General features: G+C 36.4%; 1 protein-coding gene across 1 annotated transcript in view; it reads right to left on the minus strand.

Annotated features, from left to right (window-relative positions):
* The window catches only part of XRN1 (5'-3' exoribonuclease 1), a 104,290-nt gene that overhangs the window by 45,085 nt on the left and 43,897 nt on the right, over positions 1 to 15,308 (minus strand). The window contains exons 20-22 of the mRNA XM_081804908.1: positions 13,186 to 13,317; positions 3,961 to 4,123; positions 1,642 to 1,755 (exon numbers count right to left, since the gene is read on the minus strand). Of these exons, the coding sequence (XP_081661034.1) occupies positions 1,642 to 1,755; positions 3,961 to 4,123; positions 13,186 to 13,317 (409 nt within the window). The remainder of the gene's footprint in view (positions 1 to 1,641; positions 1,756 to 3,960; positions 4,124 to 13,185; positions 13,318 to 15,308) is intronic.

Here is a 15,308-nt window from a genome sequence, read left to right on the forward strand (position 1 = left end):
TCATGTCCCTTACCTTTTAATATTTTGGTGTATATTTCCTAAGAAGAAGGATATTTTATTACATAACCACAGTACAGTTACTAAGTATATTAATTTACATTGATAAAATACTTCAATCAACTGTCCATATTCCAATTTTGTCACAGTTGACCTAAAATTGTTCCTATATTATAATAAAGAAAACCCTTTTCCCCCTCTACTACAGAAACTAGGCTAGGATCAGACATTGCATTTAGTTGTCATAGCTCTAGCCTCCTTAAATCTAGACTATATCCAAAGTGTTCGTCTTTTATAACATTGACATTTTTGAAGAATAAGGTCATTCTTCCCTCTTTATCCTGCCTTTAAAAACAAAAGTTCCTCATTTTGGATTTGTCTGATGCTTCCTTATGATTAAGTTAAACTCATATATTCCCAGCCAGAATAGTGCATGGGTGATGCATCCTTCTTAGGTATCACATATGGAGGTACATGATATTGCTCAATTTCTTCACTGTCCAGTTAGGTTTTTTTTCCTCTTACAACTAATTAACGGTCTGTAGGAAGACACTTTCTAAGGCCATGAAAATATCCTACTCAGATAAAAAATTCCCCCTAGATTTAGTTTCCAATGATGATTGTTACTTGACTCAATCTTTATCGTAATGCTTATAAAATGACAGTTTTCCAACTCTAGCACTCTCTCCATTTACCTTTGACAGGATACTATAAGCAAGAGCCCTTCCTTTCCCTTTTACTTTTTTTTATCACTATGGAATCATTAATTCCTATCCCCCCCCAATGGTTTATAATCCATTACTGTACTTTATTATTTTGGTACTCAAACTGTCCCAGATTTGGCCAGTTTGGTAGGAGCCCCTTTAAACAGGTTTCTGTGTTTGTGATATGATCCCATCACTCTTTTGAGCACTTCCTTACTTTCTGGCATAACAAGTGGTTCCAGGCTTATCCTGTACCTACCCTGCCCCAGCCCTGTAATGGGCCATTTCTCTGAGAAGCTTTCAGTGGAGTATGTTATTAGAGGTCAAACCTGCAGATTATATGGTGTTCACTGTTACCGAAGTATCTTGGCTCCTTATCCTTTTGAGCAAACAGAGGTAAAAAATATGTGTATGTACAGGCATATATGCATTCATACACATACAAATATACATATATATCCATACACATGTGCCTATATACATATATGTATACACATGTATTTTAAAAATCATGAGCTCACATTAATACCTTCAATTCTAATCTGTCCCCACAGATTCCTCCTTGCATTCTTCCATTTCATATTTACATGTATCTTTTTCCATGTGAGAACTGGAGTTCCTCAAATATCAACTCATTTACAAGTTCATCAACCCAATAATACAACTAAAATAATTTCATAATTGCTTCATCCACACTACCATAATGAATAAACCTGCTAAATAAGAGATTAGGATTTGAATTCTTTTTCCCCTGCCTCCTGACCCCAACCTGCTCAAGATGAAAGATATATAGTCAAATACTGTGTTCGTAAGTTAGACAAATGAATCTTTTCCCCTTCAGTATTACGTTTTATCTTATACCTAAGTGAAGAGAAGTTAAATAACTGTATTAACTTAAAACTAGAAAGAAATTTAATTAGTAACAATAACAGGAACTAACTTCTCCAGCGCAGCCGTAATAGGGGGTTCCCAGCATAAAGACCATACTTCTAGGAGGAAACAAGTCATCCAATGTTTTGATATTGGAGAAACGGGAGTCAAAAGCTCGGATGTCCTACATAGAATGAAATATAAAAGTAAATTATCACAGTCAAAATTTCTATGGATTGTACATCAAGTTTTTCTTACTCTGGGGTTATTACTATGCTGTGTGCAGATGTGAAGTGTAAAGATTTTCTACGTAACAATACTAGTAGCTAAAATTAATTGACTTTATATGCCATTCTTCTTGGTACTGCATACATTTATTAGTTCATTTCATCCTCAAGACAACCCTCTATAGCACAGATCATTATTAGCCTCAATTTACAGAGGGGGAAACTAAGGCATAGAAAGGCGATGAAATCTCACCCAAGGTCATACAGCTGAAAAGTCAACTCAGGCAGTTTGTGCTCTTAATCACTACACTATACTGTTTCCCAAAATTACAGGATCAATACATACTTTAAAAAAATTTTGTCTCCTTATCACACCCAAAATTACAAACACAAAAGCAAATGCTTTTATTTATTTATTTACTGATTTATTTAAGGCAAACATTTTTTGGAGAATAAAACTCTAAAACTGCAGGCTGTTAGGCTAATGCTGGGCTTTTTCATTAGAGATTAAGTTTAAAAAATAAATAAAAAAAGACAAGTTCCCTAATCATACATAGAGTGAGTGAGCATATAATAATCCTTTTAAAGACTACAGTTTTTGTGGTGGTTCAAGATGGCGGCACAGGAAGATCCTCAACTCCTCTCCTCCCATGGATACACCAAATCTTCAGCTATATATGGAACAATTAGTTCCCTCTTAAAAAGACCTGAAAACTAGTTGAACAGCAACTCCACAATAAAAGACTAAAAGGTACACATCGATATGGGTAGGAGAGGCAGAGACATACTCTTGCCAAAAACCCCACCCCTGATGTGGAGACCCACAATCAGGAGAGATCTCCTTCTTGAGGAGCAAGGGGTTTGTGTTCCACATCAGGCACTCCAACCCTTGGAAACTGCACTGGAGAGACAGGCCGCCAAAGTATCTGGCTTTGAAAACCAATGGGGCTTATGTCCAGGAGACCCAAAAGGCTGTAGGGAATGGAGATTCTACTCTTATGAAGGGCTTGTGTGCAGACTCACCAGCCCTGAGATCCAGGGTAAAAGCAGCAGTTTGAAAGTGCCTAGACCATATGCAGAAAACATTCATTTGCTAATCTTAAAGTGTTTGCCAGAGGGACAGGGGACTGTTGGGACTTTCTCTGGGCACAGAAGTGCTGGCAGGTGCCATTTTTTGTGTTCTTCCTTTATTTTGCTAGCATTGGCAGGTGTGTCCTGCTGAAGCTGGCAGGCACACCCCACCCCCATGTATATATGTGGTCTCTCTCTCTCTCTACACACACACATACACACATACACTGGGATACTACTCAGCCATAAAAAATGATGAAAATCTTGCCATTTGCAACAACATGGATGGACATGAGGGTATTATGCTAAGTGAAGTTAAGACAGAGAAAGACAAATATATGACTTCAGTTAATATGGAATTTAAAAAAAAACAAACAAATAAAACACAAGTAACAGATACAGAGAAAAGACTGGTGGCTGCCAGAGGGAAGGGGTTTGGGGAAATGTGTGAAATGGGTGAAGGGGCTTAAGGGATACAAACTTAGAGTTATAAAATAAATAAATCATTGGGATGTAATAATGTACAGCGTGGTGACTTTAGTCAATAATAATGCACTGCATATTTTAAAGTTGTAAAACAGTAAATCTTAAAAGTTCTCGTCATAAGAAAAAAATTTTGTAACTTTGGTGACAGATGGTAACTAAACTTACATTGGTGATCATTTGGCAGTGTATACAAATATTGAATCATTTTGTACACTTCGAAACCAATATGTCAATTATACATAAATTAAAAAAAGACTACAGTTTTTTCAGATTATATTAAATCATAATCTCCATTATGCATTGCTGCATGTCTTCTATTTATAAATAAATATTAAATATGATATAGTCTTTTCTTTATACAGTGGGAGTAGTGTACATTAAGATATAATTGAGTTTTTTTTTTTTTTAAAGATTTTATTTATTTGACAGAGAGAGAACACAAGCAGGGGGAGTGGGAGAGGGAGAAGCAGGCTTCCTGCGGAGCAAGGAGCCCGATGCGGGGCTGGATCCCATGACCCTGGGACCACGACCTGAGCCGAAGGCAGATGCTTAACGACTGAGCCACCCAGGCGCCCTGATATAATTGAGATTTGATGGACACTTACCTTTACAATAGTTTGATAAACAAAAGGAAGAACTTGTTTTGACCATTGTTTCTCTAGACGAACTTCACCATTTTGATTTATTTGGTATTTACGACCTGTGAGTAACTGAGCATATACAACTGCAGATGTTTCATTTATTATTATTCCTTTTCTTCTTAGGTAGCTAAAAGAAAGAATAAAAAATAAATGTAGATATGTATGAGTATGTATATATTTTAGGATGATAAACTACCAACTCATAATCAAATATTTAAATAAAATTTAAATAAATATGCTAGCAGTTCTGAGTACCTAACTTAAAATTTTTTTGCATTAGTTTTTTACTGTATGGATACCTCTCCTAATGCCTGTGTGATTAAATGAGAACTCGTTTAAGTGCTATAAGAAATTCTCGTGTTTCATAATCACTAGGATGGGGATAACAAAAAAAAAAGTGAAAATAACAAGTGTTGGAAAAGATGTGGAGAAACTGAAACACTTGTACATTGCTGGTGGGAATGCAAAATGGTGCACTCACTGTGAAAAGCAGTTTAGCAGTTCTTCAAAAAGTCTAGCAATTCCACTTCTAGGTATTACACAAAGAACTGGAAAGGTACTCAAACAAATATTTATAAATGAATGTGCATAGCAGCATTACTCACAATAGCAAAAAGGTGGAAAGAACCCAAATGTCTTCCAAGAGATGACTGGATAAACAAAATGTGGTATATCCATACAATAAAATATTTGGCCATAAAAAGAAAGAAGCACTGATACATGTTACAATGTGTATGAACCTAAAAAATATGCTAAGTGTAAGAAGTTAGACACAAAAGGCCACATATTATATAGGATTCCATTTCTGTAAAACATACAGAATAGGTGAATCCAGAAAGACAAAAAGAGGTTAACAGGGGCATTCAGTGGGCCTTTGCAATCTCAAGTAGGGGTCAGCAAACTACGGTCATGAGACAAAACTAGACTGACTCCAGTTCTTGTAAATAAAATTTTACTGAAACATAGTCATCAACTTATTTACTGTCTATGATGGCTTTTGTGTTACAACAGCATAGTTGAGTGGTTGTGACAAACACTGTAAGGTCTACAAAGCCTAAGATATTTACTCTCTGGCCTCTACAGAAAAAAACCTGCCGACCTCTGATCTAAAGATACAATCATTCTTCATCCAAGGAATATTTTTCTATCTCCTTTCCATTTTCTCTTTCTAGAACTTCTATTAGAGAAATATTAGAAATTGACTATACTCTTTTCATCTCTTTGTGCTTTTGTATTATGTGCTAAAGGAATCCCTCAGCTTTTATCTTTTAACTCACCGAATGAATTTTCAGTATGCCTATATTACTATTCAGACCATCTACTGAGCTCATTATATCATAATTTAAATTTTTGTATTTGTTTTTATATAAATATATGTATTATAAAATATATACTATATAGTATATAGATGAATGACATTATATATATATACATATATATATGTTTTTTTCATAGCAGCTGATACTTTTATGTTGTTCTCAATGGTAGCCTTGGTCTGAAATAAGCGACACCATCTTAAAAAAGAAACAGAAGTTTTCCAACAAATTTTTGAAATGTAGCATTCTGCTACCATTTTCTTTCTTTCTTTTTTTTTTTTTTTAAAGATTTATTTATTTATTTGTCAGAGAGAGAGAGAGAGCACATGAGGGGGGAGTGGCAGGCAGAGGGAGAAACAGTCTCTTTGCTGAGGAAGGAGCCTGATGCGGGACTTGATCCCGGGACCCCGGGATCATGACCTGAGCTGAAGGCAGACACTTAACTGACTGAGCCACCCAGGGGCCCTCTACTACCATTTTCTAAAAATTCAATGGGAAAACCTACTACTTTCACTCAAAAGTTATTTAGCCAGTAATCTTGCTACCAGTATGACAAAGATATCTCAAGAAAGGAAAATTATAGGCTAATCTTTCTCATGAAAATAAAAGCAAAAATCCTAAACAAAATGTAACAAATCGAATCTAATTACATATAAAAAGGATAATATATCATAGTCTAATAGGATTTACTCCAGGAATTCAGGGATAGATTTATATTTGAAATTCAATCAATATCATTCACCAGATGAAAAAAAGAAAAATCATATGGTCATTTTGACAGATGCAGAAAAAAATTGACAAAATCAGTACTGATTAATGATAAAAACTCTCAACCAACTAGGAATAGAAGGAAATTTCCTTTATCTGATAAAGAATATTGATTAAAAAAAAAAACCTCTATGGCAATCATATTTAATAATGAATTATTTAAGGCTTTTCTCTGAAATAACATCACAAATCAATAATGAAAATTACAAATAAAAGACAGTAGGGCACCTGGGTGGCTCAGTGGGTTAAGCGTCTGCCTTCAGCTCAGGTCATGATCCCTGGGTCCTGGGATTGAGCCCTGAGTCAGCTTCCTGCTCAGCAGGGAGTCTGCTTCTCCCTCTCCCTCTGACTCTCCCCCCTGCTTGTGCCTGTGCTCATGCTCTCGTGCTCACTCGCTCTCTCTCTCTCTCTCAAATGAATAAATTAAAAAATCTTAAAAACAAAAACGAAAACAAATACGAGATGGGTAATCAACTCGGAAAAAGGGCAACAGGCATTGCACAAAAGACCATATTCAAATGCCTGAGAAATATGAAAGGATGCTCATCAAGGAAATGCAAATTAAACCAAAAGAAATATCACTATATTACAATGGCTAAAATGGAAGAGACAATAATAAGCACTGATGAGGGTAGAGATAAAAGAAATTCTTATAAATTGCTAGAAGAATGTAAATTGATACAATCACTTTGTAAATCTTTTTGGTGGTATCTACTAAAGCTGAGCTTAAGCATTATCCTATGAAGCAATAATTCCACTCATAATTATGTACCTAACAGTAATGCATACATATGTATTCACTAAAAGCCCCAAACAAGAAACAACTGCCTATCCAAAAAAGTATGGATAAATTGTGCTATATTCATACAATGTAATGTAATCATTAGTGAAAATGAACAAACTAAACTATAAGTAACAACAGAGATGAATATTAAGAACCACAGTACTGAGGAAAAGAGATCAGGTTCCAAAAGAATACATTATGTATGAATCAATTCATACAAAGTTCAAAATAGGAAAAACTAATCTCTAGAGTTATAAGATTTATTTATTTGAGAGAGAGAGTACATGAAAGTGCACGTGTGTATGGGGGGGGCAGGGGCAGAGGGAGATGGAGAGAAATTCTCAAGCAACCTCCTGGCTGAGCGTAGAGCCTGACCCGGGGCTAGATCCCAGGACCCTGAGATCATGACCAGAGCCAAAACTAAGAGTCGGAGGCTTAACTGACTGAGTGACCCAGGCACCCCTCTCTATTTACTTTTACCTTACACTTTTATTGCTTTGGAGTCAGTGTTGTAGTCAGTATTCTTTTTTTTTTTTAAACATCTGTGTTTATTTATTTAAAAGATTTTATTTATTTATTTGACAGAGAGAGACACAGCAAGAGAGGGAACACAAGCAGGGGGAGTGGGAGAGGGAGAAGCAGGCTCCCTGCAAAGCCAGGGAACTTGATGCGGGGCTTGATCCCAGGACCCTGGGATCCTGACCTGAGCTGAAGGCAGACGCTTAACGACTGAGCCACCCAGGCGCCCCACCTGTGTTTATTTAAAGTAAACTCTACCCCCAGTGTGGGGCTCAAACTCACGACCTTGAGATTAGAGTCGCGTGCTCTACTGAGTAGCCAGGTGCCCCTAGTCTGTATTCTTTCTTTTTTAATTGAAGTATAATTGGGCATACAACATTATATTAGTGTTATTTTACTATATAGGGAGACTACAAAAATGGCACCTGCCAACTTTGGCACTAGCAAGGTAGAGGAAGAATGCAAAAATGGCACCTGTCAATGCCTCAGTCCCTGGAAAGAATTCCAACAGGCCCCTGTCCCTCCAACAGTTACCTAAGGTTAGCAAATCAGTGTCTTTCCCATATGGTCTTGGTACTTTACAAACTTCAGCTTTTACCCTACCAGGGTCCTGGGATAATGGAGTCCACGTGGGAGCTCTTTAAGAGCAGAATCTCCATTTCCTACAGCTCTATGTTTCTCCTGGACACAAGCTCTATTGGTTTTCAAAGCCAGATGTTTTGGGGCTTGTCTCTCTAGTGCAGGTTCCAAGCGTTAAGGTAACTGATGTGGGGCATTAAATTTTTAAAGATACTTACTATATCTCTTCTTTTCTAAATTATAAATAAAACTATGCTTTAACTTTCTCTCATGTAAAATGAGAGTTAGTACTTAAAATATAATTCTGTATTTTAATAATTTATTAATAATTGGTGTTTATCACCAATCCTTTAGTAACCACATTTTTTTGGTTGATTCATCTCTTGCTTGTTTGAGGTACAAGGTTTTGGAACTCCAAATTATCTTCCAAGTGCATCATCTTGGAAGACACCTTGTGTCTTTCTTCTTATCTTCTTTCTCCAATTCCTAATCCCTTTCACTCCATTAAATCCTCAATAGCAACCTCTTTAACTGAAGGTTTCATCAATTCTCTGTGTAGCCCTCTCAAGGAGTAGCTGTTTGTTTTCACACTGTATATGGGCTAGGAGAGGGTGTTGGTGTTCTTACAACCCACTGTGACATTCAAATCCTTCATAGTAAACTACTCTACTCTTTTCCATTTTACCCTTATGCCCACCATCTTCCAGAATGCCTTCAATGTTTACATAAATAACTTACCTAAGACCTCAGGAATTTAGTTTCACAATCTCCTTATTGCCAATAACCTTTTTTTTCCATTCCACTTCAGCCATCTAATCCTACGGCTATGACTTGGGTCATGACAGCACCCATAATGGTTTCACCTCCAAAATCATTAATCCCAACATCTTATTGTCTAAAAATTTCTCCATCCAACTTGTTTGTTCAACCACTTTATGATTAACTTAGTTTGGGATCTCCAATCCACTGACCCTTCTACTTTCTCTGAAACTATTAACTTAACCTTCTACTTTCTTTACTTCTCTTACTATCCCACTTAGATTCCATTGTCCACTATTTAGTAACATTCCCACCAATATCCTAAACTTCTTTGCCTCTTTGTCTTTTCATTATATCCATCTAGCAAAATCCAGTGCTGGTTAAATCTCTCTGCTTTTTCTAGGCCTGTAACTGATCAACTTCAAAAAGGGCCCTCAATATTGCCTATAATTCAAACATGTTTTTCTGATCAATTGATACTCTTCCATTTTCCCCAAGGACTATTTCTTTTTAAAGTTTATTTATTTATGTAAGTAATCTCTACACCCAATATGGGGCTCGAACTCAAGACCCCAAGATCAAGAGTCACACGTTCTTCTGAATGAGCCAGCCAGTTGCTCCCCTACTATTTTCAAACCTCCTCTACTTTACTCAAATTTTTTTTTTTTTTTTTTTTTTTTATTTATTTGAGAGAGAGAGAATGAGAGAGAGCAAGCACATGAGAGGGGGGAGGGTCAGAGGGAGAAGCAGGCTCCCTGCCGAGCAGGGAGCCCGATGCGGGACTCGATCCAGGGACTCCAGCATCATGACCTGAGCCGAAGGCAGTCGCTTAACCAACTGAGCCACCCAGGCGCCCTACTTTACTCAAATTTAAGACCAACCTCCCTTTCCCTGCCTCCATTCTCAATAGCTAAATTCAACATTCACTTTACAAAGAAAACAAAAGGCATCCAATGAGAGCTTCTCATCTGCCCCATGCCAAACAAACATACCAACCTATATTTGTATACCATCCTGTTTAAAATAGAGGAACTATCTTTTATATTCTTTAAGAATCTATCTTGTTCCATCCTTCAAATATATTGTTTTCTTTCTTTTGAATATTGCACCTCTCTTCTCATTTGTTTTTACACATGATCCTATCTCTCTGAATAAACCAAACAGAAAGTCCTTCTTCAGCTATGTCTTAATGGTAGTTTTCATCGGAAAGGAAATCTGTTACACAGGAATACAAAAAGGTACGAACACTGTCAAATGTACTTAGTTAGAGGGTTTCTAAAAATAAAATCACATAATTTGGTACTCATGGAAATATGTCATATGTTACGTTCACAAAAAAATGATGTACTGAACTTAGGAGAACATGTCTGGGTTAGTAAGATATATGGAGAGATAAGTGAAATAAGTAGTAGGTTCTACATTCTTGCTGTAGAAGTCTTAGAGTTAAGGAGGGTCTGCATAAGCATTACTCCTAATCATTAGAGCCATGAGATCCTCATGCTGATATAATGTGCAAAATCACAAGTAAAGTAAACCAAACCCTCAGGGGCAGAGTACGAGAGGCCTTGTGAATGTCACCTTAGAAGACAGATTATAGAAGAGCTGGGGAGGTGTAGGAGGAGGGGACAAAACGTGAGGTGATATGAGGGAGGAATATGGTGGTAAAAAAAAAAAAAGCAGTCTAAGAAAGTGGTAACCAGAATAAATAAACCTGCTTATGAATCCACATAGCCTTGTCTACTCTACTTGGTTAACAAGAGATCCTGAACAGGCAGGCACCAAAAATCATTCTTTTGTGTGAACCAGCATATATTGCCATCAACTTCAGCAGCAGTGTGCTGCTTTCATTGTTATCTCTGCTCTTTGTGGCCATCATAGAAGATCAAGCCCATCCATATGGGAAAGAATAAGTAGAACAAGGGGTCAAGAGTTTTTGGTTTACTTCACAACTGAAGTTTCAAGTCGTTTATTCCTATTATGTCTCCATTTCTGTTACTCTCAATCATTCCTCCACCCATACTAGTCTGGCTTGCAGCCCCACTGCTCAATCAAAATAGCTCTTGCTTAATCTTCTTCATAACATTTGACATGACTTATTCCCTTATTCTTCACTCTTTTTCTTTGATTTGCATGAGGTAACTCTTTCCTGGTTGTTCTACCTCTCAGATTGCCTCGTTCTTTTTCCTTTGTTGCCTCATCTTCCTCATTAGGGTTCCTTTTTGGTTCCAACACTCGAGCCACATTGGTCATTATCATTAATGTTACACATGCTACTTTTCCACTTGCCATAGGGACTTTGTACGTACCTTTCTCTCATCCTGAAACATCCTCCCTTTTCACTCTTTGCCTAACTCCTACCCAGATACCAGTTTAATCAACATTTTCCTCTGCTAAGTTTTCTCTAAGGCAAATGCCTCCTTAGCTAAGTCTAACTCCTCTTTTATATGGTCTCAGAGAACTACTCCTTGAAAGCAATTATCATAATTACAGTTTGATCAAAAATTCACACAAGATGGGGCACCTGGGTGGCTCAGTTAAATGTCTGACTCTTAGATTCGGCTCAGGTTCTGATCTCATGGCTCCTGAGATTGAGCCCTGCATTGGGCTCCACACTCAGTGGGAGTTGGCTTGGATAGTCTCTCCCTCTGCCCCTTCCCCCACTCACACATGCGCTCTCTCTCTTTCAAATAAATAAATCTTAAAAAAAAAAATTCATACAAGACATTAATGCCCATTTCTCATCTACCTGCCGTAAGTTTCATGAGTGTAGGGACTGTGTGATTTTTAAAAAAATTTTTTTTTTAATTTTATTATGTTATGTTAATCACCATACATTACATCATTAGTTTTTGATGCAGCGTTCCATGACTGTTTGCATATAACACCCAGTGCTCCATTCAGTACGTGCCCTCTTAAATACCCATCACCAGGCTAACCCATCCCCCCACGCCCCTCCCCTCTAGAACCCTCAGTTTGTTTCTCAGAGTCCATAGTCTCTCATGGTTCGCCTCCCCCTCTGATTCCCCCCTTCATTTTTCCCTTCCTGCTATGGGTGAGTGTGGACTGTGTGATTTTATTCACCATGGTATCTACAGTGCCAACTACTAAACCTAGCAAGTATCAATAATTGCTGAACACATGAACAAATGTCTAAACTCTTGTAGTATTCTGAAGGAGTTTCTTTTCAATCAAAGGAGTTGAACAAAACAATCTCTATCCACTTAAACAAATATATATTCATTGAGTGCTTTAGCATTAGCCAAGGAATGAGAACAGAGTAATAACAAAAAGAGATGTGGTCCCTACCCTTACGGAGCATACTATCTAAGGAAATGGTCATTAAAGTAATCACACAAATAAATTTATTATTGTGATTTTTATTTATGAACTATAAAATAAAATTCAGTATAGTATGAACTATGACAGGGATATCTAATTTGTACTGTCAGAAGGCAAAAATAGCTCTACCTCCCGAGAGCTACGTTTATCTCGTTTTATGCTGGATTTTTTTTTTTTTTAAAGATTTATTTATTTATTTGAGAGAGAGAGAAAGAAAAAGTGTGTGCAGTGCAAGCAGGGGGAGGGGCAGGTGGAGAGGGAGAGAGAATCTCAAGCAGACTCCATGCTGAGTGCAGAGCCTGACATGGGCTCCATCTCACAACCCTGAGATCACAACCTGAGCTGAAACCAAGAGATGGATGCTTAACTGACTACGCCATCCATCCTACACTGGATGGTTTTTTATTGTCTTTTTACATTTTCCCTGTTTACTCATCTTTGAATAAGGATATTATAGCCTGGTATTGGTTCCAAAATTGTATAAGAGGCATCTCCTTAAATTCCCCATTTACCAATGGATGTCATAGTTTTAACAGGAAGGGTAATGGATATACATTTCTAACACCATTCCATGTGCTATTGCCAGTCTCTATTATTCTGTTTTGGTTTAGAGAATTCTAGTACTTGGATGAAGAAAGGTAAGTCATGGTGGGATCATGGAGGAGGGCTAGCGTCTTAGTTATTTGGCTGGTATAGACCTAGCATTTCTGAATTCAGGGGCATAAGGGACTTAGGTGTAGGGAAGGTAGGAGAATGAGCAGGGAAGGTAGGAGAGTGAGCAGGTGAGGAACAGAGAAAAATTTTCCTTCCTGTTTTCATTACTTACATGTGGCCAAGAAATTCAATGGCAACCTATTAACTATTATTAACTGTTATTCCTAGTATTATATGATTGTACCCTTTTTTGTACATCATGAAGTATTTTAGTGACAAACTGGGCAAGGCTATAATAGCTCCTAATCAGGTGTTATTTTAAACTAGAACTCATTGTTTTCTTTGGAACATAAAATGAAGATGTAGTCAGTATTCATAGTGATTACTATGTTAAGCAGGAAATTAGCTTGAGAACAAGTACATTAGATCACATTCTAGTTCTATGACATTAAATATATTTATGACACTCACTATTCTGAAATTCCTTGTACTTCTTTTGTCCAGTTAGATTGTTCTTTGTCTCCAAGATGGACCACTTTAGATGGTGGGGCAGTTCTTCCCAAATAAAGCTTCTGTGTTCCTGGAGGTTCTTCCAAGTAAAATCTTAAAAATTAAAATAAAATTAAAATTATATTACCCACAAATTTATGGTTTAATATAGTGTTCTAGCAGTATAAGTCTTCAAAATGGAAAGGTTTCTACATTGTATAACAGCACAAAACCAGGTGTCCTTTTTTTTTAACTGTAACATAAATTTTAGAACAAGGACTTGTAAAAATTTTCATTCAAATATAAAAATTTTATTTTCTCTTAAAAAAAACTACATAATATAAATTTTTAAAGAATTAAAAAAAATACGCTTAAATTCAATAAAGTATTTTTGCTAAAAAGTTTAACTCGATTCTGATCAAGCCATTATACCTAACTTCCAGTTGGCAAGAAATATATGGGATGGAGGACCAAGTTAAATGACACTAAGAGGAGACAACCAGGTAAATCCAGAATTCTACAAAATAATTGGTCTGGACTCTTCAAGAAAAGAGGCAGGGAGGTAAGCTTAGTCAGCCAGGTCCCAGGATATAAAGTCGACATACAGAAATCAATTGTATTTCTAGATACTAGCTGGGGAAACTAAAATTCAAAACACAGTATCATTTATAGTTGCTCCAAAATAATTTAAACACTTAGATGGAGTGATTCCTTCTACCTTATTTTTCAAAATTGTTATTTTTGTTCTTTGCCTTTCCATATAAATTTTAGAATACATTGTTCTGCATCTATAAAAATCTGGGAGAGATTTTGATAAGCGTTGCTTTAAACTTATAGATTTGGTATCTTCACTATGTTGAGTCTTTTGATCCAAACGGATCTCCATTTATCTCACCATTTATTTCAATCTTTCTTTCCTCAGTGTTTTGCTTTTTTCAGCATACAGATCCTATATGTAATTTGTTAGATTTATACCTAACATTGAGACTTATATATAGCTACAGTAACAAGACAGGGTGGTACTGGCATAAAAACAGACATACAGATAAATGGAACAAAATGGAAAAGCCAGAAATAGACCCACACAAATATGCTCAACTGATTTTTGACAAAGGTGTAAAGGCAATCTAATGGAGGAAGGACAGTCTTTTCAACAAATGGTGCTGGAGCAACTGAACATTCATTCATAGGCAAATATATGAACCTTGACCTAAACCTCATACCTAATACAAAAATTAATTCACAATGGATCATGGATTTAAATGTAAAAGGATGAGGTAAAATTATAAGACTTTTTGAAGAAAATATAGGAGAAAAGCTATGGGACCTAGGGTTAGGCAGAGTTCTTATACCAAAAGTATGATCTGTAAAAGAAAAAAACTGATAAACTGGACTTCAATAAAAAGGGAGGGGAATTGAATTCTGATGATTAAAAAAAAGAAAAGAATTCTCAAGATTTCTTGATATCTCAACAAAAGCAGATACCCACAGAAGAAAAAAATTCATAATGGCACTGATCTCTCATCAACAAAATTATATGACAGAACACAACTGGAGTATGCTTGCAGAGAACTAAGGAAAAAGGATTGGGCCTCTAAAATTCTAAACCTATGTGTGAGGAAAACAAAAATGATCTCTTGGATATGTAATGGCTCAGAAAATGCAAATTTTCTCTGAAAAAAATTACTTTTAAAGGTTCTAGACACATGAAAAATAACAAAATAACAACAGACTAAATTTACATGAAATAAAGATAAAAGATAACAAAGAATAAATTGTCTAAATAATCATTGACAAAATGATCGTGAACTTGAATAAAATAAATTATTTCTTAAATAGAAGCTATGTATTTTTAAAAACTGATGTATTATTTAAATGAAATCTGGGGAATGAGATCTTCCCATTTGCAACGACGTGGATGGAACTGGAGGGTGTTATGCTGAGCGAAATAAGTCTATCAGAGAAAGACATGTATCATATAACCTCACTGATACGAGGAATTCTTAATCTCAGGAAACAAACGGAGGGTTGCTGGAGTCGGGGTGGGGGGGTGGGTGGGAGGGATGGGATGGCTGGGTGATAGACATTGGGGAGGGTATGTGCTA

The sequence above is a fragment of the Leptonychotes weddellii genome, chromosome 1 (genome assembly GCF_054177405.1).
Source record: "Leptonychotes weddellii isolate Sample4059 chromosome 1, ASM5417740v2, whole genome shotgun sequence".
Lineage (NCBI taxonomy): Eukaryota > Metazoa > Chordata > Mammalia > Carnivora > Phocidae > Leptonychotes > Leptonychotes weddellii.